We start from the raw sequence: 26,988 nt of genomic DNA, 5'->3' as shown, positions 1-26,988 counted from the left end.
CTCAGTTACCTCACCTGTAAAATGGGGTTCAAGACAGTGAGCCCCAAGTAGGACACGGACTGTGTCCAATCTGATTTGTTTGTATCTACCCCAGCTCAGTATGGTGCCTGGCACATAGCAAGCACTTAAATACCAAATTATTATTATTACTACATCAGGAATAGATCTTTCTATTAATAACACTGTATTTCCAGATGTGCTACTTGGAAGCACCCGCAAACCTTCACTTAGACCTTACAAACAGTAGATATTTTTAAATCGGATTTATTTTAAAATCGACCACAGACCTTTCTAAATATGAATCCTCCAAAAGAGCAACATCGGTTCACGAATCGAGTCTCACATCTCTTTGCTACTCATTCAATCTCAGTCAAAATCTAAGTTCTACAAAAAATGAGCAAGGTATACCTGGTCCATTCCTTTAAAGCTGAAATTGGTAGGAAACGGAATTGAGGTGAGCACTTGAGTGGCTTGTGACTCTCCATAGAAAAGCCAGGGAAGATTCTTTCTCCTGAAAAGAGTTGGAAAGTTAATGTTCCCAACACTAGCGCTTGCACACAATTTGTAACGGAGATAACCAAGAAAATGAAGCAATAAAAAGTCACCCACCAGGTTGCTACTAGATGAACGATGCCTAATCTGCTGGTACTTTTAAAGACATACTGAAACAGATCACATGCATCGTAAGTGGCAGGGTTCAAAGAATTCATGTTCATCACACACATATTTCCCAGGGCTTGGCAAGATGTTAGATTGGACAATATCTGGAAGACATAAAGAGGTAAGAAAAATTAGAAATACGAACAATTTAGGGAATCAGCGTGACCTAGTGGATAGAGCACAGGCCTGGGAGTCGGAAGGACTTGGGTTCTAGTCCTGCCTCTGCCACTTGTCTGCTGTGTGACCTTGGGTAACTCACTTCACTTCTCTGGGCCTCGGTTATTTCATCTGTAAAATGGGGATTAAGGCCGTGTGCCCCATGTGGGACAGGGACTCTGTCTGACCTGATTACCTTGAATCTACCCCGGTGCTTCAAACAGTGCCTGGCACGTAGTAAGTGCTTAACAAATGCCATAATTATCATCATTAGCATTATTAAATATAAAGAACAATTTTTTGTGGGTTTTTTTTTTAAATAAAAAGAAAACAAACATGAGGCTTCTGATTTTGTCTCTTCCTCCCCCCCATAGGGAGATGGGCTTCAGGTGGCACAAACCTTCCCTAGCTCTCCGTGCCCCGCCGGAAAAGCCCAATCCACTCCCTTTCTCCCTCCCTCCCTCGTAACAGTCCCGAGCACGGCCGTGGTGGTGGGTTTAGGGGCAGCAGCTGCGGCAGCTCTCCCCACCGGCTGCAGGGATCTATGTGGAGAAAAATGATTCATTTTCATTCAGTGGTATTTATCGAGCGCTTACTGTGTGCAGAGCACGGCACTAAACACTTGGGAGAGTACACTACAAGAAACAGACACACTCCTTGCCCTCAACAGGCTTACAGTCTAGAGGGATGAGTTTACAGACTAAAAAGGTGGAGAGCGGAGACGGAAGGGAAACGCGTTCCCCTGCTTTGCCCTTGGCAGCTGCTGCTCCCGAGCCTGGGAAAATGAGTCAGAACAGGGGACGAAAACACACCCAAGCCCACGATCACTCTTGGTTCCTTCCTCTCAAGCTTCAAGGAGGATCCCACCTTCCTCTTCCTTGGCACCACCCCTGCTCACCAGCAATTCCCATTCTGAGGTATGTCGATCCATAAACATTTAAAAATGCCTGTTTGATAAGTCATCTTGAAGGTGTTTTTTTTAATGGCATTTGTTAAGTGCTTACTATGGGCTAAGCACTCTAGGCACTGGGGTAGATAAAAACTAATCAGACTGGATACAGTCCATGTCCCATATGGGGTTCACAGTCCTAATCCCTGCTTTAGAGATGAGGAAACTGAGGCACAGGGAAGTGTAGTGACTTAATAATAATGATGGCATTTGTTAAGCGCTTACTGTGTGCCAAGCACTGTTCTAACCACTGGGGTAGATACAAGGTAATCAGGTTGTCCCACATGAAGATCATAAACTTAATCCCCTTGTCAAAGACGAGGTAACTGAGGCACAGGTTTAGATTAGAACCCATGACCTCTGGCTCCCAAGCCCGGGCTCTTTCCACTAAGCCACTATGAAAAGTCACACTGCAGACAAGTGGTGGAGCCAGGATTAAAACCCAGGTCCTTCTGACTGACAGATCCATGTTCTACTCATTGAGCAATGCTGTTTCTCTAAGTATTTCACTGAATCACCACAGTGCAAAATTGTCACCCCACCATGGAACCCAACTACCACTGTTTGTTAAAATACCTGAATATTCTGAAGGAACTCATAAATTTTAATTAATATTTTTCTCTAGTGCTCACTTGGACTATTTCAAAAGAGACCGGTGTGTCAATTCTCCAGCAACAAAAGAGATTTAAAGAAAAAAAAAATCAAACATTACCAAACAAGCAGCTGCTGATGACTGTAAATATTCTGAAAACCAAGCTGAGGGAAAAGATGAACCCTGGAGACAGAAAAGAAAAATATATTAAATATTATTGGTTGAAAGTTGAAAGGCAGTAAAAAGGCTTAGTTTTTCAATAATTGTCTAGTGGCTTTTTGGATAGGTTTTTGAATGGTTTTACTAGGATGATCCACAAGCCACCCCAGCACTGAGAAAATGCTCACAGCATCACAGCTTCACTAGTTGGGGTGAGCAGAATAACAACAACAATACTAATACCGCTTGCCAGCTGTGTGTCTTTGGGCAAGTCACTTAACTTCTCTGTGCCTCAGTTACTTCATCTGTAAAAGGAGGATTAAAACTGTGAGCCCCACGTGGGACAACCTGATCACCTTGTATCCTCCGGCGCTTAGAACAGTGCTTTGCACATAGTAAGCGCTTAACAAATACCACCATTTATTTTTATTTTAATAATAACAATAATAGCATTTATTAAGTGTTTACTACGGGCCAAACCCCATTCTAAGCACTGGGGTAGATACAAGGAGGTAAGATCAGACAAAGTTCATTCATTCAATAGTATTTATTGAGCGCTTACTATGTGCAGAGCACTGTACTAAGCACTTGGACTGTATAAGTCGGTAACAGATAGAGACCGTCCCTGCCTTTTGACGAGCTTACAGTCTAATTCTAATGCTTAGAATTCCTTAACTATGCTTAGAATTCCTTAACTCCCATTCTCTCCTAGACCCCCTCCAATCTGGCTTCCGTCCCCTCCACTCTACCGAGACTGCTCTCTCTAAGGTCACCCGTGACCTCCTTCTTGCCAAATCCAATGGCTCCTACTCCATTCTGATCCTCCTTGACCTCTCTGCTGCCTTTGACACTGTCGACCATCCCCTCCTCCTCCATACCTTATCTCACCTCGGCTTCACGGACTCCGTCCTCTCCTGGATCTCCTCTCACCTCTCTGGCCGGTCATTCTCAGTCTCCTTCGCTGGCGCCTCCTCCCCATCCCATCCTTTAACTGTTGGAGTTCCTCAAGGGTCAGTTCTCGACCCTCTTCTGTTCTCCATTTACACTCACTCCCTCGGTGAACTCATCCGCTTTCACGGCTTTGACTACCATCTCTACGCAGATGACACGCAGATCTACATCTCCGCCCCTGTCCTCTCCCCCTCCCGTCAGGCTCGCGTCTCCTCCCGCCTCCGGGATGTCTCCACCTGGATGTCGGCCCGCCACGTGAAACTCAACGTGAGCGAGACTGAGCTCCTCATCTTCCCTCCCGAACCCGGTCCTCTCCCAGACTTCTCTATCACCGTGGATGGCACGACCATCCTTCCCGTTTCTCGGGCCCGCGATCTCGGTGTCGTCCTTGACTCATCTCTCTCGTTTACCCCACGCATCCTATCCGTTACCGAGACCTGCCGGTTTCACCTCTACGATATCGCCGAGATCCGTCCTTTCCTCTCCACCCAGACGGCTACCTTACTGTTACGGGCTCTCGTTATATCCCGGCTAGACTACCGTGTCGGCCTTCTCTCTGACCTCCTTTCCTCCTCTCTCGCCCCGCTCCGGTCTATTCTTCACTCCGCCGCCCGGCTCATCTTCCCGCAGAAACGATCTGGGCACGTCACTCCCCTTCTTAAACAACTCCAGTGGTTGCCTATCGACCTCCGCTCCAAACAAAAACTCCTCACTCTAGGCTTCGAGGCTCTCCATCACCTTGCCCCTTCCTACCTCTCCTCCCTTCTCTCTACCGCCCACCCCGCACGCTCCGCTCCTCCAACACCCACCTCCTCACTGTCCCTCAGTCTCGCCCATCCCGCCGTCGACCCCCGGGCCACGTCCTCCCGCGGTCCCGGAACGCCCTCCCTCCTCACCTCCGCCAAACTGATTCTCTTCCCCTGTTCAAACCCTACTTAAAACTCACCTCCTCCGAGAGGCCTTCCCAGACTGAGCTCCTCTTCTCCCTCTACTCCCTCTGCCACCCTGCCTTTACCTCTCCACAGCTAAACCCTCTTTTTCCCCTTTTCCCTCTGCTCCTCCACCTCTCCCTTCCCCTCCCCACAGCACTGTACTCGTCCGCTCAACTGTATATATTTCCGTTACCCTATTTATTTTGTTAATGAATTGTACATCGCCTCGATTCTATTTAGTTGCCATCGGTTTTTACGAGATTTTCTTCCCCTCGACTCTATTTATTGCCATCGTTCTCGTCTGTCCATCTTCCCCAATTAATAATGTTGGTATTTGTTAAGCGCTTACTATGTGCCGAGCACTGTTCTAAGCGCTGGGGTAGACACAGGGGAATCAGGATGTCCCACGTGGGGCTCACAGTCTTAATCCCCATTTTACAGATGAGGTAACTGAGGCACAGAGAAGTTAAGTGACTTGCCCACGGTCACACAGCTGACAAGTGGCAGAGCTGGGATTTGAACTCATGACCTCTGATTAGACCGTAAGCCCGTCAAATGGCAGGGACCGTCTCTATCTGTTGCCGACTTGTTCATCCCAAGCGCTTAGTACAGTGCTCTGCACATAGTAAGCGCTCAATAAATACTATTGAATGAATAATCGGGGGAGACGGAGAGACAAGAACAATAGCAATAAGTCCGATATTGTGAAGGTTGAACCAACAGAATTTAATGTCAGACTGAATATGTGGGTTGAATGTGAGCGAGGAGTCAAGGATAACTCCGAGGTCACGGGCTTGTGAGACAGGAAGGTGGGTGGTGCTGTCTACAGTGACAGGAAAATCACGGTGGGAAGATAAGGAGTTCTGTTTTGGATATGTTAAGTTGGAGGGGTCGGCAGGACCTTCAAGTAGAGATGTCTTGAAGGCAGGAGGAAACGGGAGACTGCAGAGAGGAGGAGAGATGAGGGGTGGAGATGGAGATTTGGGAATCAGCCAAATAGAGATGATAGTTGAAGACGTGGGAGCAAATGAGTTCTCCAAGGGAGTCAGGGTGGAGATGGAGAACAGAACTGAGCCTTGAAGGACTGCCACATTTACAGGATAGGAGGCTAGAGGAGGAGCCCACGAAAGAGACTGAGAACCAACAGCCACAGAGACGGGATGAGAACCAGGAGAAGACCGAGGCAGTGAAGCCGAGGTCGGATAATGTTTCCAGGTGAAGGGGGCGGTCGACAGTGTCGAAGGCAGCTGAGAGGTCGAGGAGGATTAGGATGGAGTAGAGGCCACTGGATTTGGCAAGAAGGAGATTATCTGTGGCCTTGGAGAAAGCAGTTTATTCGGAGTGAAGGGCACAGAAGCCAGATTGGAGGGGTCAAGGAGAGAATTGGAGGAGAGGAATTTAAGACAGCAGGTGTAGAAAACTCGCTCAAGGATTTTGGAGAGAAGGAGGGAAATGGGGCAATACCTGGAGGAAGCCATTGGGCAACTCTAAAGACAGCTATTTTGTTTTTCGTTCAGATTAATGAGGGTGGGCATGCTTTTTTGGGTTTGGGAGAATAGGCTGTCCTCCCCATTTAGATTGTTGGGCAGGAAGTGTCTCTATCTGTTGCCAAATTGTACATTCCAAGCACTTCGAATGGTGCTCTGCCCATAGTAAGCGCTCAATAAATACGACTGAATGAATAAATATAGTACAAAAAGCCGGACATGCTCTTATTAACAATGCCGGCTGCACTAGCACCAGTTTCCTTACCTTCCAGAGACAGTCAGTCATTCATTCAACCATATTTATTGAGCACTTCCTGTGGGCAGAGCACTATACTAAAAACTTGGGAGAGCACAATACAACAATAAACAGACACATTCCCTGCCCACTTTATCCAACTTCCATTTAGGGATAATTTAAAATCGCCATAACCCTCAGAACCTCATTGGGGTTCTGATCATTGTCTCTACCAATGGTTGGTAAATTGGAGACCGAAGTCCTTACCAGAGGCTATAAAGTACTCGCTCAGCTTGCCCCCTACCTTACCTCACTGATTTCCTACTACAACCCAGCCCGCCCTCTTCGCTCCTATAAAGACAATTTATGTACTGTACCTCGATCTCGTCTATCTTTCCGCCGATTCCTCGCCCACGTTCCTCCTCTGACCTGGAACTTCTCCCCCATCACCACCTTCATATATGCCGGACTACCACACTTCCCCACCTTCAAAGCCTTATTAAACTCAGTCCTCCTTCAAGAGGCCTTCCCCAATTAAGCCCTCATTCTCCCCTCTGCCTCTCCCTTCCGTGTCAACTATGCACTTGGACTATACTCCTGAAAAACCTGATATTCTGCCCATCCCCACAGCACTTATGTATAGATCTGTAATTTATTTTAATGTCTGTCTCCCCTTGTAGACTGTAAATTCCTTGTGGGGAAGGAACGTGGCTACCAATTCTGTTGTACTGTACTCGCCCAAGTGCTCAGTACAGTGCCCTGCACTCGGTAGGTGATCTATAAATTCCACTAATATAATAAACATCCTGAAAATGAGCCCCAAAGAGAAAATATACTAAAGGAAGAATTGGATCTCACCAGGGAGGATCGATTATTATTGAATTATCATTGGTCAACACCAATAGAAACATTCTGGCCAGTGGACCAGAAGAGAGTTTGAAAAGGTGATGGTGAGAGTTAATCAAAAAAATGGACGTGAAAAGTAAGCAAACAGAAAGGTGTTCCAATATTTTAATTATTGAAGCTAATTATCTGAAAGAAAAGAAAAAAAAGCTTCTGAAGAGCAAACCATCAGCATGTCCTTAGAGCATATAGATGGAGAAAATAAAAAGTTCATGGCACAGTAGATAAGATATTGGAAACACAGAGGTTGAACCTGTCCAAGTTAATAAATGGCGTGACTGAAGATGAAAGACAACATGAATAGTAAAAGAGAAACTCAAATTAAAAACCAAGACAGTTAGGTAAAAATTGACAAAAGAAAACCCATAGAGCTTCATGATGAATGGGTAAGTGTGAAAATAAGACTCAGTCAATGACACCCGATGGAAAAAAATAATAGGCTTGCTTAATAAGGCTGCACAAAAAAGATGGTAGGCTTAGGCAAGCTACATAAAAATGAAAGATTTTTGAGGGGAAAAATGATAATTTTTTGCAAAATTAAGTAGTCTTGCAACTGTAAGGCTGACCCCATTATAATCTCTAGATAGATAACGGATCGTTTTTCACAGAAAGCCCTTGCCAGCACAATCATTCCATTGCTTTACAAAAAGGCTTCTGCTCTCATGGTTCACAGTACCTAAAAATCACAACAGCAACCTCCAGATCACACTAATGAATATCATAACTCAAAATGGTCTCCGTGGTGTGCCTCTTCCCTGCTAAGGTTCATCCAAGATTAATGTTATTTGGAAAATACAGCACAGTTCGACTTTTACATGAAATCCTTATTTCCATTTGAAATTATTATCCATCAACATGCCTGGCAAGAAAGGATGTTTTAGCATGAGTGGAATAAACTGAAAAATTGAGGAGCAACTGTCTCTTTTGTCTATAAATTACTTAAGTATGCTCCTTTCTATTGAAGTTCTCCTGTTGCCTGTTTCCTCTCACTCCTCAACTCCATCGACCTCCTGCTCCACTCCATCCCCTGATACTGAACAATTGCTAATCTCATCAACTCTGAAGTTCCACAAATCTGCCAATTCCGCTCCCCCTCTTCAAAGCCTTACTGAAGGCACATCTCCTCCAAGAGGCCTTCCCAGACTAAGCCCCACTTTTCCTCATCTACCCCTCCTTTCTGCATCATCCTGACCGGCTCCCTTTACTCTCCCCCCACTCCCCACCCCACAACACTTATGCAATATCTGTAATTTTATTTATCTGTATTTATGTCTGTTTATTTGTACTGATATCTGTCTCCCCCAACCCCCTTCGAGACTGTGAACTCGTTGTGGGCAGGGACTGTCATTATTTATTGTTGTATTGTACTTTCCCAAGTGCTTAGTACAATGCTCTGCACACAGTAGGTACTTAATCAATATGATTGAATAAATGAATAAGCCCAATCACTTGACCTGTGGTCAGCCCCATGTCTGGATTACTGCCAGCAGACTGTAAACCCATCAAAGGGCAGGGACTGTCTCTATCTGTTGCTGATTTGTACATTCCAAGCGCTTAGTACAGTGCTCTGCACATAGTAAGCGCTCAATAAATACTATTGAATGAAATACTGAATGAATTCCACAGCTCAAGCACAAGAGTGGAAGACATGTACTGTGGTGGTGATCCAGGGCTGTAGGTTTGTTACAGATTGACGGAAAGATGGGGGGTGAGGGAGCTGACATACTAGAAAACATATCCCCTACTTACTTCACTCCCTGACCTGCCAGTCAGTGAGTCAATCATATTTATTAAGTGCTTACCGTGTGCAGAGCACTGTACTGCGCGCTTGTGAGGGTACAATATAACAATAAACGGACACATTCCCTGCCGATAATGAGCTTACAGGCCACCATCTTCAAACGCTCATTTTCCAATGGTTCCTTCCCCCCTGCTTTCAAATCCTCCCCTGTATTCCCTATCCTTAAAAAAACAAACTTCCTTGACCCCAAGGCAACCTGCAGCTCTTCAGCTCTTGACTCATCGCCCACCTACCATTCCTTTCCAAACCTGCTCTTTCCACTACCTCTCCTTCAATCCTCTCCTTGTCCCAGTGCAACCTGGCTCTGCTCCCTTCATTTCATGGACACCGCCCGCTCTGAAGTCACCAGTGACCTCTTTCTTGCCCAATGCAATGGGCTCTACTCCATCCTAATTCTCCTCTACCATTCAGTTGCCTCCAACTTTGTGGACCACCTTCTGGAAACATTACCCAACCTTGGCTTCGCTGACTCTGTCCTCTCCTACTTAACTCAATAATCAATCAATCATATTTACTGAGTGCTTACCGTGTGCAGAACACCGTATAGGCGCTTGGGAGAGTACAGTATAACAATATAACGGACACATTGCCTTCCCACAAGCTTACAGTCTAGAGGGGGAGACAGACATTAACATAAATAAATTATAATACGCATTTAAGGGAGAGGGGAAGAATAAAGGGACCAAGCAGGGTGATATAGAAGGAAGTGGGAAAAGAGGAAAAGGAGGGCTTAGTCAGGGAAGGCCTCTTGGAGGAGGTGACCCTTCAATAAGACTTTGAAAGTGGACAGAGTAAGTGCCTGTCGGATATGAAGAGGGAGGGCATTTCAAGCCAGAGGCAGGACAGGGGAGAGAGGTCAGCGGTGAGAAAGAAGAGATCAAGGTACAGTGAGTAGGTTGGCATTGGAGGAGCAAAATGTGTGGGCCAGGCTGTAGTAGGAGGGCAGCAAGGGGAGGTAGGAAGGGGCAAGGTGATTGAGTGCTTTATAGCCAAAAGTGAGGAGTTTTTGTCTGACACGGAAGTGGCTGGGCAACCACTGGAGGTTCTTGAGGAGTGGAAAAACACAAACTGAACCTTTTTGTAGAAAAATGATCTCCACAGCAAAGTGAAGTATGGACTGGAGGGCGGAAAGACAGAAGGCGGGGAGGTCGGCAAAGAGACTAACCCGATAAATCAAGATGGTATAGGGATAAGTGCTTGGATTAACTTGGTAGCAATTTGGATGGAGAGGAAAAGGCAGATTTTAGCGATGCTGTGAAGGTGGTACCGTCAAGATTTAGTGAGATGGAATATGTGGAACGACTGGGAGAAAGCAGTCCTCATCTCTCTGGCCACTCCTCCTCTTTCGCCAGCTCCTCTTCTGTCCCTACCCCCTTTCTGGGGGAGGCCCTCAAGGCTCAGTTGATAGCAGCTATCCTCTGAACATAGTAATGGTGTTTGGAAGCGCGAAATACAGTGAGAAGGCATGGTCCCTGCCCTTGAGTAATTTATAATCTAGCTGGGGAGATGAACCCTTAAATACAGTTAAGGAGAAAGAAAGTGTAAAGATACAGATATCTATGTTGAGACATCCCGGTGGCAGGAGGGAAATATGGGACTGCAGAGAGAGTTGGAATTGGCAGGTTAGATTTGGGTGTCATCCACACAGAGATGGGGCCGTGGAGACAGATGAGTTCTTCAAGTGAGTCAGTGTAAAAGAAGAAAGGGAGCCAGAAGAGAGCCTTAAAGGACACCCACAGTTAGACAGAAACATGAGTCTGTGGCGGGCCAGATGAGAACAAAGTACAGTGAGTACGTTGGCATTAGAGGAAAGACGGGTGCAGGCTGGGTTGGAGTAGGAAATCGGTGAGGGAAGGTAGGAGGGGACAAGCTGATTGAGTGCTTTAAAGCTGATGGCAAAGACTTTCTGTCTGATGTGGAGACCGAAGGACAGCCACTGGAGGTTGTTGAGAAGAGGGGAGACATGCACTGGACAGTTTTTTAGATGTGATTTGGGCAGCAGAGTGAAGTACGGGGTCTGGAGAGAGACCAGTGGCAGGGAGATCAGCGACGAGGCTGACGGAATAATCAAGGTGGGATATAACGAGTGCTTGGATCAGCATTGCAGCAGTTTGGATCAATCAGTCGATAGGTATTTACTGAGCATGGGGAAGAAAAGGCGGATTCTGTAGACGTTGGGAAGGTAGGACCGAGAGGATCTGGTGACAGGCTGAACATGCGGGTTGAATGAGGGAGGTGAGTCGTGGATAACGCCAAGGTGAGTCAGTGGTGTTGAGGGAAAAGAGGGAAACGACAGCGAGAGGGAAAAGGGAAAAGTGGGGAGAGAGGGGACAGAGGGAAAAAGGGAAAAGTGGTGTTGAGGGAAAAGAGGGAAAAGACAGCGAGAGAGCAGGGTTTGGGTGAGAATGAAGAATTCTCCTCTGGGCATGTTCCGTCTGAGGTATCGGCAGGATCATTTACCACAGTAGGTTTGAGAATCCCTGCTTTAAAAACTAAAAAATTAGTTAGTGGGTAAAAATGGAAGAGGCTTTATATCATCAGAAGAAAAAATTAAATTGTACTTACAAGTTGTCCATAATGCACAATTGGGCTTCCTCGAGGAGGAAAATTCCCTGGGCCACTGAAACACAACCCTCCTGTCTTTATAAAAAACGAAAGAGAGAGTCCAATTAGCCAACAGAGTAAATCATTTAGCACAGTGAGTTTTTTCCTTAAACTTAGGTTCATTTTTCCTTACCAAATCATTAGAACTTGAACATTGACAGGTCTTTCTTCTACTGATGACTGTGTGTTCACATCTGAGACACCTAGTGAACACAACCCAAAGGAGTGAAAAGATCATTTTAAAGTAGCCAGAGGTGCACAGAACAAAACCAGTGCTGGTCTGAAACGGACAATAAACGTTATACCGCACATGAAGGTGCCTTAATAGCAGAGGCCTATCGGTCTTGTTTTTATGCAACATTAAAAGGTGACTGAAAAACGGTATCACTTTGTAATCATTTGAAATTACTGAAGGATCTAATGGAACTGCCCCATGCTGAAGTCTATATGGACGATTAATCAATGGTATTTTCAGCACTCCTACCGTGTGCAAAGCACTGTACTAAGGGCTTGGGAGAGTACGATGCAACAGAGGTGGTAGACATTCCCTGCCCACAAGAAGATGACAGTCTACAAAGTATACTTCCAATTTACCTCTCTAGCCCTGATCTTTCATCAAATTGCAATTCCATAACCCTCTTACCTCCAGGACTACGTGGCTCAGTGGAAAGAGCCTGGGCTTGGGAGTCAGAGGTCATGGGTTCGACTCCCGGCTCTGCCACTTGTCAGCTGTGTGACTGTGGGCAAGTCACTTCACTTCTCTGGGCCTCAGTTACCTCATCTGTAAAATGGGGATTAACTATAAGCCTCACGTGGGATGACCTGATCACCCTGTATCTCCCCCAGCGCTTCGAACGGTGCTCTGCACATAGTAAGCGCTTAACAAATACCAACATTATTATTATTATTATTAGAGAAGCAGCGTGGCTCTGTGGAAAGAGCACGGGCTTTGGAGTCAGAAGTCATGAGTTCGAATCCCAGCTCTGCCACTTGTCAGCTGTGTGACTGTGGGCAAGTCACTTCACTTCTCTGGGCCTCAGTTACCGCATCTATAAAATGGGGATTAAGACTGTGAGCCCCACGTGGGACAACCTGATTACCCCGTGTCTACCCCAGCGCTTAGAACAGTGCTTGGCACATAGTAAGCGCTTAACAAATACCAACACTATTATTATTATTATTATTATCATTATTATCTTCCCTCCTAATTCTCCTAAGTTTTCTATCTCAGTTATTCAGACCACCATCCTTCCCATCCCAGAGGCCTCCAAACTTGGTGTCACCCTAGACTCCTCGCTCTTTCACTCATTCAATAGTATTTATTGAGCGCTTACTATGTGCAGAGCACTGTACTAAGCACTTGGAATGTACAAAGCGGCAACAGATGGAGAAAATCCCTGCCCAATGACGGGCTCACAGTCTAATTTTCTCACTTTCAAGCTGTGTGGCCTAGTGTGGATGGCCTAACTCAATGGAGCAGAGCCTAATTGCAGTCCCAGCGCCTTCCTGTTTCTCCTACTTTCATTCATTCATTCATTCAATCAGTCACATTTATTAAGTGCTTATTGTGTGCAGAGCGCTGTACTAAGCACTTGGGAAAATATAACAATAAAAAGTGATATTCCCTGCCCGCAATGAGCTCACAGTCTAGAGCACGGGTTTAGGAGTCAAAGGACCCAGGTGTGGGCTGGGTGACTTTGGGCAAATCACTTAATTTATCTGGGACTCAGATATCTCATCTGCAAAATGGGGATTAAGACTGGGATCTCAATGCGGCTTAGGGACCGTGTCCACTCTGATTATCTTGTATCCACTCCAGGGCTTAGTACAGTGCCTGGCACAAGGTGAGCGCCTACCAAACACCACCGAAAAAATTATATAAAACCAACGGCCAAAGCTTCCTGCTCTTCCTGCATAACTTCCTAGATCTGCCCTTTTTTTCCCCCACTCAACAAGCCCTCACAAACAACTGCCAAGATGTCACTTCACCGTGGCCTAGTGGAAAGACCACGGGCCTGGGAGCCAGAGGACCTGGGTTCAAAACCCGGCTCCACCACTTACCTGCTGCGTGATCTTGGACAAGTCACTTAACGTCTTTGCAGCTCAGTTCCCTCATCTGCAAAATGGGGATTCAGTACCTGCCTCTTCCTGTGGCCCCATGCGGGGTCATGTCATGTCATGGGGGGATTATCTTGTATCTCCCCCAGAGCTTAGCTAGGTGCTTGGCACACAGTTAGCGCTTAACAAATACAGATATTACTATTATTATTATTATTTCAGTCTTCACCCTGACCAATGGAGCAGAGCCTAATTGCAGTCCCAATTCATTCAATAGTGTTTATTGAGCGCTTACTATGTGCAGAGCGCTGTACTAAGCGCTTGGAATGTACAAATCGGCAACAGATAGACAGTCCCAATGCCTTCCTGCTTCTCCTACTTTCATTCATTCATTCAGTCACATTTATTAAGTGTTTAGTATGTGCAGAGCACTGTACTAAGCACTGAGGAAAATATAACAATAAAAAGTGACATTCCCTGCCCGCAATGAGCTCACAGTCTAGAGGGGCGGGCTGGGGGGAAACGGACATCAATATAAATAAATAAAATTACAGATATATAGATAAGTGCTGTGGGGCTGGGACTTCATTAACTGCACCTTCTCTATTTCTTTTGTTGGTTCCTTTTCCACCTCAGATTCCCAAATCTCAAGTGTCCCGCCGGCTCCGTGCTGGAGCCCCTGACCATTTTCCCGTGTTTCACTGTCTGGGAGAACACACCAACTTGCGTAATTCAACTGCCAACTACTACGGGGATGACTCTCGACTGCAAGTTTTGGCTGTTTTAATGGTATTTGTTAAGCGCTTACTATGAGCCAGGCATTGTAATCAACACTAGGATAGATACGAGATAATCAGGTTGGACACGGTCCACATCCCACTCAGGACTCACAGTTTTAATCCTCATTTTATAAATGAGGTAACTGGGCACAGAGAAATTAAGGTCACACAGAAAAGAGGTGGTGGAGCTGAGATTAGAATCCAGGTCCTTTGTGTCTCAGACCCGTGCTCTATCCGTTAGGCCACATCACTCTTCCTTCCTCAAAAAAAAAAATCTATTATTTATTAATATTCTCCCGCTTTTAAATATGTTTGTGCTTTACTCCTCTATTAGAATATTAGTTCCTTTTGTGCAAGGAAAGTGGTTTATGTTTCTGTATTACTTTCACATGTGCTAGGGATATCGGTTATCAATTGTACGAAAAAAGCCACAAAGAAGAATACCCAGTTATAAGTTTCCCTTGCCAATCTACATAAAAACGGGGAAAACAAGCAAAAGCCATTCTTCGCCTATTTTAAGGATAATACTCTGCTTCTCCTTTCTCCATATCAATAGTTGATTAGCATTATTCAGGGAATGGGTAATGGCTTGAAGTTCATATTGCCAGGAGGCTTACGATAACAGAGCATTTTAAACAGTTATAATTAATTTCCCTGTGTCAGAGAAGCCCAGCGTCAAAGCGCCCGAAGAAGCCGGCATATAACCATATAGTGTAATCCACCACCAAAAAGCCAAAACTAAACAGAACGAAACAATAAAAACGGGCTTATTCAGAGCTCTAAGCCACGACGGCCAAAATGATCTATGGAAAATTCAACATGGACATTCAAAACTGCAATTGGAAAAACTGGCTGGAAAGAGATAATAATAATAATGTTGGTATTTGTTAAGCGCTAACTTTGTGCCGAGCACCGTTCTACACACCGGGGTAGATACAAAGTAGTCAGGTTGTCCCACGTGAGGCTCACAGTCTTAATCCCCATTTTACAGATGAGGGAACTGAGGCACCGAGAAGTGTAGTGACTTGTCCACAGTCACACAGCTGACGGGGCGGAGCCGGGATTAGAACCCATGACCTCTGACTTCTAAGCCTGTGCTCACTCCACTGAGCCATGCCGCTTAATTATACTAGTCCACTGCGGAGCCAGACCTTTTCTGTGTTACCTGCTACAGAGAAAAAGGGGCCCATTTAAAGCATCACATTATCGTTTTTCATTCAAATGCCCCAAACTGGCCACCTCCAAAACTAATTACTGACCTCTAGACTGTAAACTCGTTCTCTAGTCTGTAAGCTCACTGTGGACAGGGAATGTGTCTGTTATATTGTTATACTGTATTCTCCCCAATGAACAGTCCAGTGCTCTGCACACAGTAAGCACTCATTAATACTACTGACTCAAAAAATACGTTCGACTTACCTGTTTCCTATATCATTGGCAGCTAAGAGAGAGTTTTCCGTTCCATTGCAAGGTACGCACAACGCTGAAGCCATCAACTTTCCGTCGGCATCCCTTTCCACTGGTTTCGAAACAGAAATCAGGGGAGCAATCAACATGATTTATCCCGTAAACCATTAATAGTCATTTTTTAATGGCATATGCTAACCATTATCGTCATCATCAATGGCATTTATTGAGAATTTATTGTGTGCAGGGCACTGTACTAAGCCCCGGGATAAATGCACGCTAATCAGGTTGGACGCCGTCCACGTCCCACGTGGGGCTCGGTCCTAATCTCCATTTTACAGATAACTGAGACACGGAGAAGTTAAGTGACTTGCCCAAGGGCACACAGCAGACAAGTGGTGGAGTCAGCATTAGAATTCAGGTCCTCTGACTCCCAGACCCATATTTTTTAATAATAATAATACTAATGTTGGTATTTAAGCGCTTACTATGTTCAGAGCACTGTTGTAAGCGCTGGGGTAGGTACAGGGTAATCAGGCGGTCCCACGTGAGGCTCACAGTCTTCATCCCCATTTTCCAGATGAGGTAACTGAGGCCCAGAGAAGTGAAGTGACTTGCCCACAGTCACACAGCCGACAAGTGGCAGAGTCGGGATTCGAACCCATGACCTCTGACTCCCAAGCCCGGGCTCTTTCCACTGAGCCACGCTCCTTCTCTATTTACTGACTGAGTGCTCACTGGGTGCACGGCACTAAACTAAGCGCTTGGGAGAGTACAATATAACAATACAAGTTGTTCTTCCTCTCCCTTGGCAGCTTACACAGTGAGCGCCACGTTGGACCCACCCTCAGCTTTTAGGACAGTGCTTGGCACATAGAAAGGACTACTACTACTGATAATTATAATAATAAAAAGTTCTGAGAAATAGAAATCACCTCGCTTCTGAATTGAGGCCTGCAGCCCCTAGATGTTTTTTGATCATCATAATAATCATAATTATGGCATGTGTTAAGCGCTAAGTGTCAGACACTGCTCTAAGCACTGGGGTGGACACCGCAAATTGGGTTGGACGTGGTTCCGGTCCCACGGCGGGCTCACGGTCTCAATCCCAGATGAGGTTAGGCAAGATCCAGAGAAGTAAGGTGACTTACCCGAGGTCACCCAGCAGACAAGCGGCAGGATTAGAACCCAGGCCCGCGCTCCATCCACTCCGCCGTGCTGCTACCCAATTCGGTTGACGGCTCTCACACGTTCGAACATACAAATGAACGGGAACGGTTTGTTTCTTACCCAAGGTATGTTTGGCGGGACACTGGCATTTTCCCTCTGGAGTTAAATCATGAGGGCAAGAAATGCAATTCCAGCCATCTTCAGTAACTCCTTTCTACAGAAAAAAATGCAGATTTAAATGTCTCCCAGGGACAACATATCGTACAGTTGTCACTTTAGCACTTGTGGGTCACCAAACCACTTGGCTACACCCACTCCCCAACCACCCCTGGGGGTTGGCACTGAGGGTATTCATTTATTCAATCATATCCATTCATTCGATAGTACTTATTGAGCGCTTACTATGTGGAGAGCACTGGACTAAGCGCCTGGAATGGACAATTCGGCAACAGATGGAGACCATCCCTGCCCAATGACGGGCTCACAGGCTAATTGAGCACTTACTGTGTGCAGAGCAGTGTACTAAGCGCTTGAGAGGTACAATTCAGCAACAGATAGAGATGATCCCTGCCCACGACGGGCTCACAGTCTCGAAGAGGGGAGACGAGGCATCAAAACAAGTAAACGGGCATCAGTAGCATCACGATAAATAAAAAGGATTATAGATATGTACACATCATTAATAAAAACATAGAGAATTATAAATGTGTACATATATACACAAGTGCTTTGGGGTGGGGAGGGGGTAGAGCAGAGGGATTGGGGCAATGATGGGGGGGAGGGGAAGCAGAGGAAAAGGGGGTCTTAATCTGGAGAGACCTCCTGGAGGAGGCGAGCTTTCGGTAGGGCTTTGAAGGGGGGAAGAGAGTTAGTTTGGCGGAGGTGAGGAGGGAGGGGGTTCCGGGACCGCGGGAGGACGTGGCCCGGGGGTCGACGGCGGGACGGGCGAGACCGGGGGACGGCGAGGAGGTGGGCGGCGGAGGAGCGGAGCGTGCGGGGTGGGCGGTAGAAAGAGAGAAGGGAGGAGAGGTAGGAAGGGGCGAGGTGACGGAGAGCCTCGAAGCCTAGAGTGAGGAGTTTTTGTTTGGAGCGGAGGTTGATAGGCAACCACTGGAGGTGTTTAAGAAGGGGAGTGACATGCCCCGATCGTTTCTGCGGGAAGATGAGCCGGGCAGCTGACTGAAGTATGGGCTGGAATGGGGTTGGCTGAGCTGTGGTGTAATAAGGAGAAAAGAGCGTATAAGGTCAGGAGAGAGCAGAGGGAATGCCTTAATGGCCAGGAGTTTCTGTTCGATGCAACAATGAACGGGGAACCATTGGAGGTTTTGAAGAGACGGAGAAACGTGCAGAACAGCAGTTTCGAAAACCATGAGAGCGGAGAGCCTGGCCGGGGGAGAGACTGGAGGCAGGGAGACCAGTGAGGAGGCCGATAACATATCAAGCTGGGATATGACCAAGACCTGGATCAGAAGAGCAGCTGTTTGGACGGAGAAGATGGGGATAGAGGAAATATTGGGAAGGAAAAACTAACCAGATTTAGCAACAGACATAAGCTCCTTGTGGACAAGGAACGTGCTGACCTACTCGGTCGTACCGTCCTCTCCCGAGCGCTTGGTACACAGTGTGTGCTCACTGTGCTCATTCGTATATATTTTTATGATCTTATTTATTTTGTTAATGAGATGTCCGTCCCCTTGATCCTATTTATCGTGATTATGTTGTCTTGTTTTTGCCCGTCCGTCTCCCCCGATTAGACTGTGAGCCCGTCATTGGGCAGGGATTGTCTCTATCTGTTGCCGAATTGTATATTCCAAGCGCTTAGTAGAGTGCTCTGCACATAGAAAGCGCTCAATAAATACTACTGAATTAGCGAAAATCCCACTGATTGATGTGAGAGTTGGAAGAGAAGAATCAAGGACGCTGAGACGATTGTGGCCTTCTGTGACGCCAGGAAAGGTGGTGGAGTTGTAGACTGTGAGGGTGAAGGACAGGATTTAGGAGGCAAGACGAGCAGTTCGGTGACATATTGAGCTTGGAGTGTCTGTGGGACTTCCATGAGGAGAGATCTTGCGGGGAAGAGAAAACGCGAGATCGCAGACGGCGGTAGAGGTGGGGATTTCGGAGACGAGCACACAGAGCAACCAGTTGAAGCCTTGGGAGCGGATGAACTCCAGGAGAGAGTGAGAGAAATGGAGAAAGAAGGGATCCCCGCTCGCCCCTGCAGAGGAGAGCCTTGAGGGCCCTCCACTTAGGAAGTGGGAGGCAGGGAAAGAGCCGGCAAAAGGAAAGGACGAAGAGCAGCCAGGGACGTAGCAGGAGAACCAGAACGGAATTTCGCTGGTGAAACCAAGGTCAGATAGCGTTACCAGGCGGCGAGTGTGCTCCACAGTGTGAACGGCAGCCAAGAGGTTAAAGAGGATGAGGACAAGGTAGAGACCGTTAGATCTGGTGGAGGAAATCCCTGATAAAATGGAAAAAACTAAACCTGGGAAGATGTCCACTCTTTTTTAAATGGGGTAGATCTGATTACATAAAAGCCTCCTTAGAAAGTTGGTTAAAATGTAGTTCCCTGTTAATTTTAACTGATTTTTTTTTAGTTTTTACTCACCATGTTGTCTGGACACTTTTCGCAGATAATAGAGGGTCCACTGTTATTAGAAACCAGCTTAAACCCCGGTAGACACGTACATGAAGTACCTCAAGAGAAAAAAAAAATTCCATCTGGTGCTGTAGTCAGCAAACGTACTCTCTCCCCCGGAGATGGGCAAAACCTTAACAGCTCTTAAACTATAACCTTAAGTGGAGGTTTATGATTGACAGAAAGGCCAGAAAAAAGTCATAAACTTTTAACACACGGAGGTGTATGGGAACAGAGCGCCGAGGAAGGCAAGTCGGTAAAGGGAAAAAGGCATCACGCTATGGTTCGGCTGGTCTTTCGTTTGTCAAAGTTACCCAAATGAACAAAGGGGTCGATGAAATAATAATAATAATAATAATAATGGTATTTGTTAAGCGCTTACTATGTGCAGAGCACCGTTCTAAGCGCTGGGGTAATAATAATGTTGGTATTTGTTAAGTGCTTACTATGTGCAGAGCACTGTTCTAAGCGCTGGGGAGATACAGGGTCATCAGGTTGTCCCATGTGAGGCTCAAAGTTAATCCCCATTTTACAGATGAGGTCACTGAGGCGCAGAGAAGTTAAGTGACTTGCCCACAGTCACAGAGCTGCCAAGGGGCAGAGCCGGGATTCGAACCCATGACCCGACTCCCCAGCCCAGGCTCTTTCCACTGAGCCACGCTGCTTCTCTAGACACAGGATAATCAGATTGTACCACGTGGGGCTCACAATTTTTTAATCCCCATTTTTGCAGATGACGGAACTGAGGCCCAGAGAAGGGAAGTGACTTGCCCAAGGTCACACGGCAGACGAGGGGCGGAGCCGGGATTCGAACCCACGACCTCTGACTCCCAAGCCCGGGCTCTTTCCACTGAGCCCCGCCGCTTCTCTATGACATGTAATCTCAGCTGCTGACGGCGGGAACGAAAAACGGGAGCCCCTCCACCCGCCCTCCCCACTCTAGACTGTAAACCCAACGTGGGCGGGGGAATGCGTCCCGCAACTCTCGTCTCGTACTCGCCCCAGCGCTTAGTACAGTGCTCTGTTCGTAGTCAGCGCTCAATAAATACAATTGATTGATCGACCGGGCCCTTCCACGGCTCCCCCCCCTCTCCTGGGGAAGGTAAAAAATAACTACATTCTCCAATTGTCTGTTAGGAAAGGCAGCCTAAGGGGCAGGGACGGTCTCCTCGCCTCCGCCTCCTCCTTCTGAACTCTTCCCTGCCCTGTTCCTCCAATGCAACTTAATAATATAATAATGTTGGTATCTGTTAAGCGCTTACTATGTGCAGAGCACTGTTCTAAGCGCTGGGGGAGATACGGGGTCATCAGGTTGTCCCACGTGAGGCTCAGAGTCTTAATCCTCATTTTCCAGATGAGGGAACTGAGGCCCAGAGAAGTGAAGTGACTTGCCCACAGTCACCCAGCTGACTAGTGGCAGAGCCGGAATTCGAACCCGTGACCTCGGACTCCCCAGCCCGGGCCCTTTCCACTGAGCCACGCTGCCTCTCTGCCCAACACGAAGAGCATCGCCGATCCCCCCACGGCTACGACAGTTGGCCCGGCGCTTCCGGGCAGGGGTCTCTCAGCCGGCCGCCATCAGAGTTTCGGTCTCATTAGGGAAGCAGCGTGGCGCGGTGGCGAGAGCCCGGGCTTGGGAGTCAGAGATCATGAGTTCGAATCCCGGCTCTGCCCCTTGTCAGCTGGGTGACCGTGGAAAAGTCACTTCACTTCTCTGGGCCTCAGTTCCCTCATCTGGAAAATGGGGATGAAGACTGGGAGCCTCACGTGGGACAACCTGATCACGCTGCATCTCCCCCAGCGCTTAGAACGGTGCTCTGCACGTAGTAAGCGCTTAACAGATACCAACATTATTATTATTATTATTACTGCGGGAAAATGGGAGGCGGCCGGGAGCTTTTCTGGGGGACGTGGAGTGGGGTAGGGGAGGAGGTCAGAGGACATCAGGAGGGTCGGGGCACGGGAGACGCAGCGCGATCCAGCGCGTAGCGCGCGTGGGCCTGGGTTCTAATCCCCGTTACCCCCCCGTCTGTCGTGTGACCTCGGGCAAGTCTTTTCACTTCTCCGGGCCTCAATCACTCATCTGTGCGGTGGAGATTAAAGGCTCCCGTGGCCCATGGGGGACGGGGACCGCGTCCAATCCGACGGTCTCGTAACCGTCCCGGCACTTAAAAATAATAATCACGGCATCGGTTATCACGGTACTAGTCAAGCACTTACTCTGGGACAGGCACCGTACTAAGCGCCGCGGTGGATCCAAGCAAACGGGGTGGGACCCAGTCCCTGTCCCACGTGGGGCTCCCAGTCTCCATCCCCATTTTCCAGATGGGGGAACCGGGGCCCAGAGGAGGGAGGCGACTCGCCCCGGGTCCCCCGGGAGACGGACAGCGGAGCCGGGATTGGAACCCACGACCTTCCGACCGGCTTAGCGAACAGTACTGTGAGGAAGCAGCGCGGCTCGGCGGAAAGAGCCCGGGCTCGGGAGTCAGAGGCCGTGGGTTCTAATCCCGACTCCGCCGCCCGTCGGCTGGGCGACCTCGGGCAGGTCACTTGGCTTCTCTGTGCCTCAGCTCCCTCATCTGCAAAAATGGGGATTAAAAAAAAATGTGAGCCCCACGTGGGACGATCCGATTCTCCCGTATCTCCCCCAGCGCTTAGAACGGCGCTCTGCGCATAGTAAGCGCTTAACAAATACCATTATGACGATGATCATTTATTCAACCTTTCATTCGACGGGATTATCGAGCGCTTCTGTGTGCGGAGCACCGGACTAAGCGCTCGGGAAGCATAATTCGATTACGGCGTTTGGTCCTCGGCCTGCAGGAGAGCTGGGGGGCGGGGGGGGGGGGGGGGAGAACCACCGTGCTCCCGCCCCCGGCCCCCGTTCCCCGGCCCTCGGCCTCACCCCCAGCCCATCTCACTCCCCAGCCTCAGCCCCAATTCCCCAGCCCCCAGCCTCACCCCAACCCCAGCCCATCTCACTCCCCAGCCTCACCCCCCCCCCATTTCCAGCCTCACCCCCCAGCCCCCATTCCCAGCCTCACCCCCAGCCTCACCCCAACCCATTTCACTCCCCAGCCTCACCCCCAGCCCCAGTCTCACCACCCCCCCCCAGCCTCACCTCCCATCCCATCTCACTCCCCAGCCTCACCCCCAGCCTCACCCCAACCCCGGCCTCATTCCCTATTCTCCAGCCCCCCGGCCTCACCCCCCAGCCTCACCCCAACCCATTTCACTCCCCAGCCTCACCCCCAGCCCCAGTCTCACCACCCCCCCCCCAGCCTCACCTCCCATCCCATCTCACTCCCCAGTCTCACCCCCCCCAGCCCCAGCCCCTATTCCCCAGCCTCATCCCTCATTCCCCAGCCCCCAGCCTCACCCCCAGGCCCCAGCCCCCATTCCCCAGCCCCCGGCCTCACCCCAACCCCAGCCTCATCCCCTATTCTCCAGCCTTGCCCCCCAGCCCCAGCCCCTATTCCCCAGCCCCCAGCCTCACCCTCCAGCCCCAGCCTCACTCCCCGGCCCCCAGCCTCATCCCCCCGACCCCAGCCTCATCCCTCCTTCCCCAGCCCCCAGCCTCCCCCCCAGCCCCCAGCCCCCACTCCCTAGCCCCACCCCTAGCCCCAGCCTCACCTCCCTGCCCCCCGTCTTGCCCCCCCCACCCCCTCCCGGGGTGTCCCACCTGTGGGGTCCGGTCCCCTCCCGGGGGCGCAGGGGGCGCAGGACAGGGAGGAGAAGTCGAAGAAGTGTCGGGGGGCGCAGGCGGCCGGGCCCCGCAGGGCCAGAGGCGGGGTCTGGGCGCCCCCCGGGCCCGGAACCACGGCCCAAAACCAACACCACCAACTCCACCACCGACGCCCACCCGGCCTGCTCGCCCGCCCCACGGCCGCCATGAGCCCGCCGCTCAGGACCGGCCCGACACGGCTTCTCGCCCGCCCCTCCTCGGCGTCATGGCACCCGCCCCGCCCCCTCCCCGTCGTCGTGACACCCGCCCATCCCCCCCGTCGCCATGGCACCCGCCCCTCTCCCCGTTCCCATCGCCATGGCACCCGTCCATCCCCCCCCCGTCGCCATGGCACCGCCCCTCCCCGTCGTCATGGCACCCGCCCATTTTCCCCCCGCCCGTCGCCATGGCACCCGCCCCTCTCCCCCTTCCCATCGCCATAATAATAATAATGATGATGTTGGTACTTGTTAAGCGCTTACTATGTGCAGAGCGCTGTTCTAAGCCACGGGGTAGACACAGGGGAATCGGGTTGTCCCACGTGGGGGGGGGTCCCAGTCTTCATCCCCATTTTCCAGATGAGGGAACTGAGGCCCCCGAGAAGTGAAGTGACTTGCCCACAGTCCCACGGCTGACAAGGGGCAGAGTCGGGATTCGAACTCATGACCTCTGACTCCCGAGCCCGGCCTCCTTCCACGAGCCACGCTGCTTCTCTATGGCACCCGTCCGTTCCCCCCGCCCTCCATGGCACCGCCCCTCCCCGTCGTCATGGCACCCGCCCATCTCTCTCTCTCTCTCTCTCTCTCTCCCCCCCGTCGCCATGGCACCCACCCATCTCCCCCATCCATCGCCATGGCACCCGTCCATCCCTCCCCGTCGCCATAGCACCCGCCCATCTCTCTCTCTCTCTCTGCCCCCCACTGTCGCCATGGCACCGCCCCTCCCCGTCGCCATGGCACCCGCCCCGCCCTGATTGGCCCGTCCCCGCCCCGCCCCGCTGTCCCGGCCAATGGCGTCCCCCCGCTTCAGCGTCCCCCCCGTCACTAGGGGCAACCGGGCTCAGCCCGACGGTGGGCGGGGCGGAAGGAGGACGGAAAGGAAGGGGGGGGGCGGAGACATTAATTCGTTCATTCAATAGTATTTATTGAGCGCTTACTCTGTGCAGAGCACTGGACTAAGCGCTTGGAATGGATAAATCGGTAGCAGATAGAGACGGTCCCTGCCCTTTGACGGGCTCACGGTCTAGAGAAGCAGCGTGGCTCAGTGGAAAGAGCCTGGGCTTGGGAGTCAGAGGTCATGAGTTCGAATCCCGGCTCTGCCACTTGTCAGCTGGGTGACGGTGGGCAAGTCACTTCACTTCTCTGGGCCTCAGTTCCCTCATCTGGAAAATGGGGATGAAGACTGGGAGCCCCACGGGGGACAACCTGATTCCCCTGTGTCTCCCCCAGCGCTTAGAACAGTGCTCTGCACAGAGTAAGCTCTTAACGAATACCAACATTATTATTATTATTATTAATCGGGGGAGTCGGACAGACAAGAACGATGGCAATAAATAGAATCGAGGGGAAGAGCATCTCATTAAAACAATAGCAATAAATTAATAATAATGATGGTATCTGTTAAGCGCTTACTATGTGCCGAGCGCTGTTCTAAGCGCTGAGGTAGACACAGGGGAATCAGGTTGTCCCCCGTGGGGCTCACAGTCTTCATCCCCATTTTACAGATGAGGGAACTGAGGCACCGAGAAATGAAGTGACTTGCCCAAAGTCACACAGCTGACAAGTGGCCGAGCCGGGATTCGAACCCATGACCTCTGACTCCAAAGCCCGGGCTCTTTCCACTGAGCCACGTAGGGTGATGTCCGTCTCATTAAACAAAATAAATAGGGTGATGAAGATAGATACAGTCGAGCGGACGAGTACAGTGCTGAGGGGATGGGAAGGGAGAGGGGGAAGAGCGGAGGGAAAGGGGGGAGCGCTAATTCTAACGCTAACCGTAAGAAAAACAATAATAACAATGAGGGTGCTTCTTAAGCGCCTTCTATGTGCCGAGCACTGTTCTAAGCGCTGGGGGAGATAGAAGGTGATGAGGTGGTCTCCCTTGGGGCTCCCAGGCTTCATCCCCATTTTGCAGATGAGGTCACTGAGGCCCAGAGAAGTGAAGTGACCTGCCCACAGTCACCCAGCGGACCGGCGGCGGAGCCGGGATTAGAACCCACGACCTCTGACTCCCAAGCTCGGGCTCTTTCCACTGAGCCATGCTGATGATGATGAGGGTACTCCTTGAACGCGTACTATGTGCCAAGCATCGTTCTAAGCGCTGGGGGAAAGACAGAAGGTCATCACGTTGTCCCCCGTGGGGCTCACGGTCTTCATCCCCATTTGCAGATGAGGGGACTGAGGCACAGAGAAGTGAAGCGACTTGCCCAGATCACACAGCTGACAAGTGGGGGAGTCGGGATTAGAACTCGGGTCCCGACTGCCAGGTTCACGCACTGCCCATTTGGGCCGTGCTGCTTCTCTAACTCTGCTAATTCAAGAGCGCTAACTCTGTAAATAGCACTCTGCTAAGCATTCGGGAGATTATCTCCGTCGTCAAGCCTGTCCTCTTACATAAATTACAGAAAAAATACATGAATTACAGAAAACACAGAAATTACGATCTCGTAGATCCTCCTGCCTCTAGAACGACTTCAATTGGATGACTCCACGTGGGACAACCTGATCACCTTGTACCACCCCCCCCCCCACCCCAGTGCTTAGAACAGTGCTTGGCACATAGTAAACGCTTAACAAATACCATCGCTATTGTTATTTTTGGGCCCAGCTTCGGGTAGTAAATTAGGTGAGTGGATAGGGCACTACCAATCTTTCATTCATTCATTCAATCGCGTTTATTAAGCGCCTACTGCGTGCGGACCACTGCACTAAGCGTTTGAAAAAGTACGATACGACAATAAACGGTGTAGATCCCGGCTCACGGTCTAGAGGGGAAATCCTCCCCCGAAGTCCACTGTGTGTGATTGAGGCAGAGAAAATGTCTGTTTTTTGTTACGTTGTCCTCTCCCGAGAGCTTCGTACGGAGATCGGGGCTGAGAAGCAGCAGGGCTCGGGTTCTAATCCCGACTCTGCCACTTGTCTCCCGTGTGATCTTGGGCAAATCACTTCAACTTCTCTGTTCCTCAGTTACCTCATCTGGAACAAAATAATGATAATAATTCTAGTGTTTGGTAAGCACTTAATATGTACCAAGCACTGGAGGAGGCGCAAACAAATCGAGTTGGACACAGTCCCTGTCCCACGTGGAGTTCACAGTCTCAATCCCCATTTTACAGGTGAGGTCACTGAGGCACAGAGGAAGGGAAGTGACTTAGCCAAGATCACAGAGCAGACGAGCAGTGGGGCCGGGATTAGAACCCATGACCTTCGACTCCCAGGTCCATGCGATATCCGCCACGCCGAGCAGTAAGACTCTGAGCCCCATGTGGGATAAGGACTGTGTCCAACCTCATTGTCTTGTAGCTGCCCCAGCGCTTAGTAATAATAATGTTGGTATTTGTTAAGCGCTTACTATGTACAGAGCACTGTTCTAAGCGCTGGGGGAGATACAGGGTCATCGAGTCATCCCACAGGAGGCTCACAGTCTTAATCCCCATTTTACGGCTGAGGTGACTGAGGCACCGAGAAGTGAAGTGACTTGCCCACAGTCTCCCGGCTGACAAGTGGCGGAGCCGGGATTTGAACCCATGACCACTGACTCCCAAGCCCGGGCTCTTGCCGCTGA

At 49.6% G+C, this 26,988-nt stretch overlaps 1 protein-coding gene across 2 annotated transcripts in view; it reads right to left on the bottom strand.

The window, feature by feature from the left end:
- The window catches only part of TMEM67 (transmembrane protein 67), a 61,105-nt gene extending 37,712 nt beyond the window's left edge, over positions 1-23,393 (bottom strand). The window contains exons 1-9 of one of the 2 annotated variants that reach the window (XM_029063308.2): positions 23,164-23,393; positions 19,452-19,540; positions 16,964-17,057; positions 15,686-15,785; positions 11,563-11,632; positions 11,391-11,465; positions 2,478-2,540; positions 610-764; positions 409-511 (exon numbers count right to left, since the gene is read on the bottom strand). In XM_029063308.2, coding sequence (XP_028919141.1) covers positions 409-511; positions 610-764; positions 2,478-2,540; positions 11,391-11,465; positions 11,563-11,632; positions 15,686-15,785; positions 16,964-17,057; positions 19,452-19,540; positions 23,164-23,374 — 960 coding nt within the window. In that variant the 5' untranslated portion in view covers positions 23,375-23,393. The remainder of the gene's footprint in view (positions 1-408; positions 512-609; positions 765-2,477; positions 2,541-11,390; positions 11,466-11,562; positions 11,633-15,685; positions 15,786-16,963; positions 17,058-19,451; positions 19,541-23,163) is intronic. The other variant, XM_029063309.2, reaches the window with a different exon arrangement.
- Between the last annotated feature and the right edge of the window lie 3,595 nt (positions 23,394-26,988).

This window comes from Ornithorhynchus anatinus, chromosome 4 (genome assembly GCF_004115215.2).
Source record: "Ornithorhynchus anatinus isolate Pmale09 chromosome 4, mOrnAna1.pri.v4, whole genome shotgun sequence".
In the NCBI taxonomy this organism is placed as follows: Eukaryota; Metazoa; Chordata; class Mammalia; order Monotremata; family Ornithorhynchidae; genus Ornithorhynchus; species Ornithorhynchus anatinus.
Note: the sequence above shows the minus strand (reverse complement) of the source record. Positions and strands in the feature narration are given on the sequence as shown.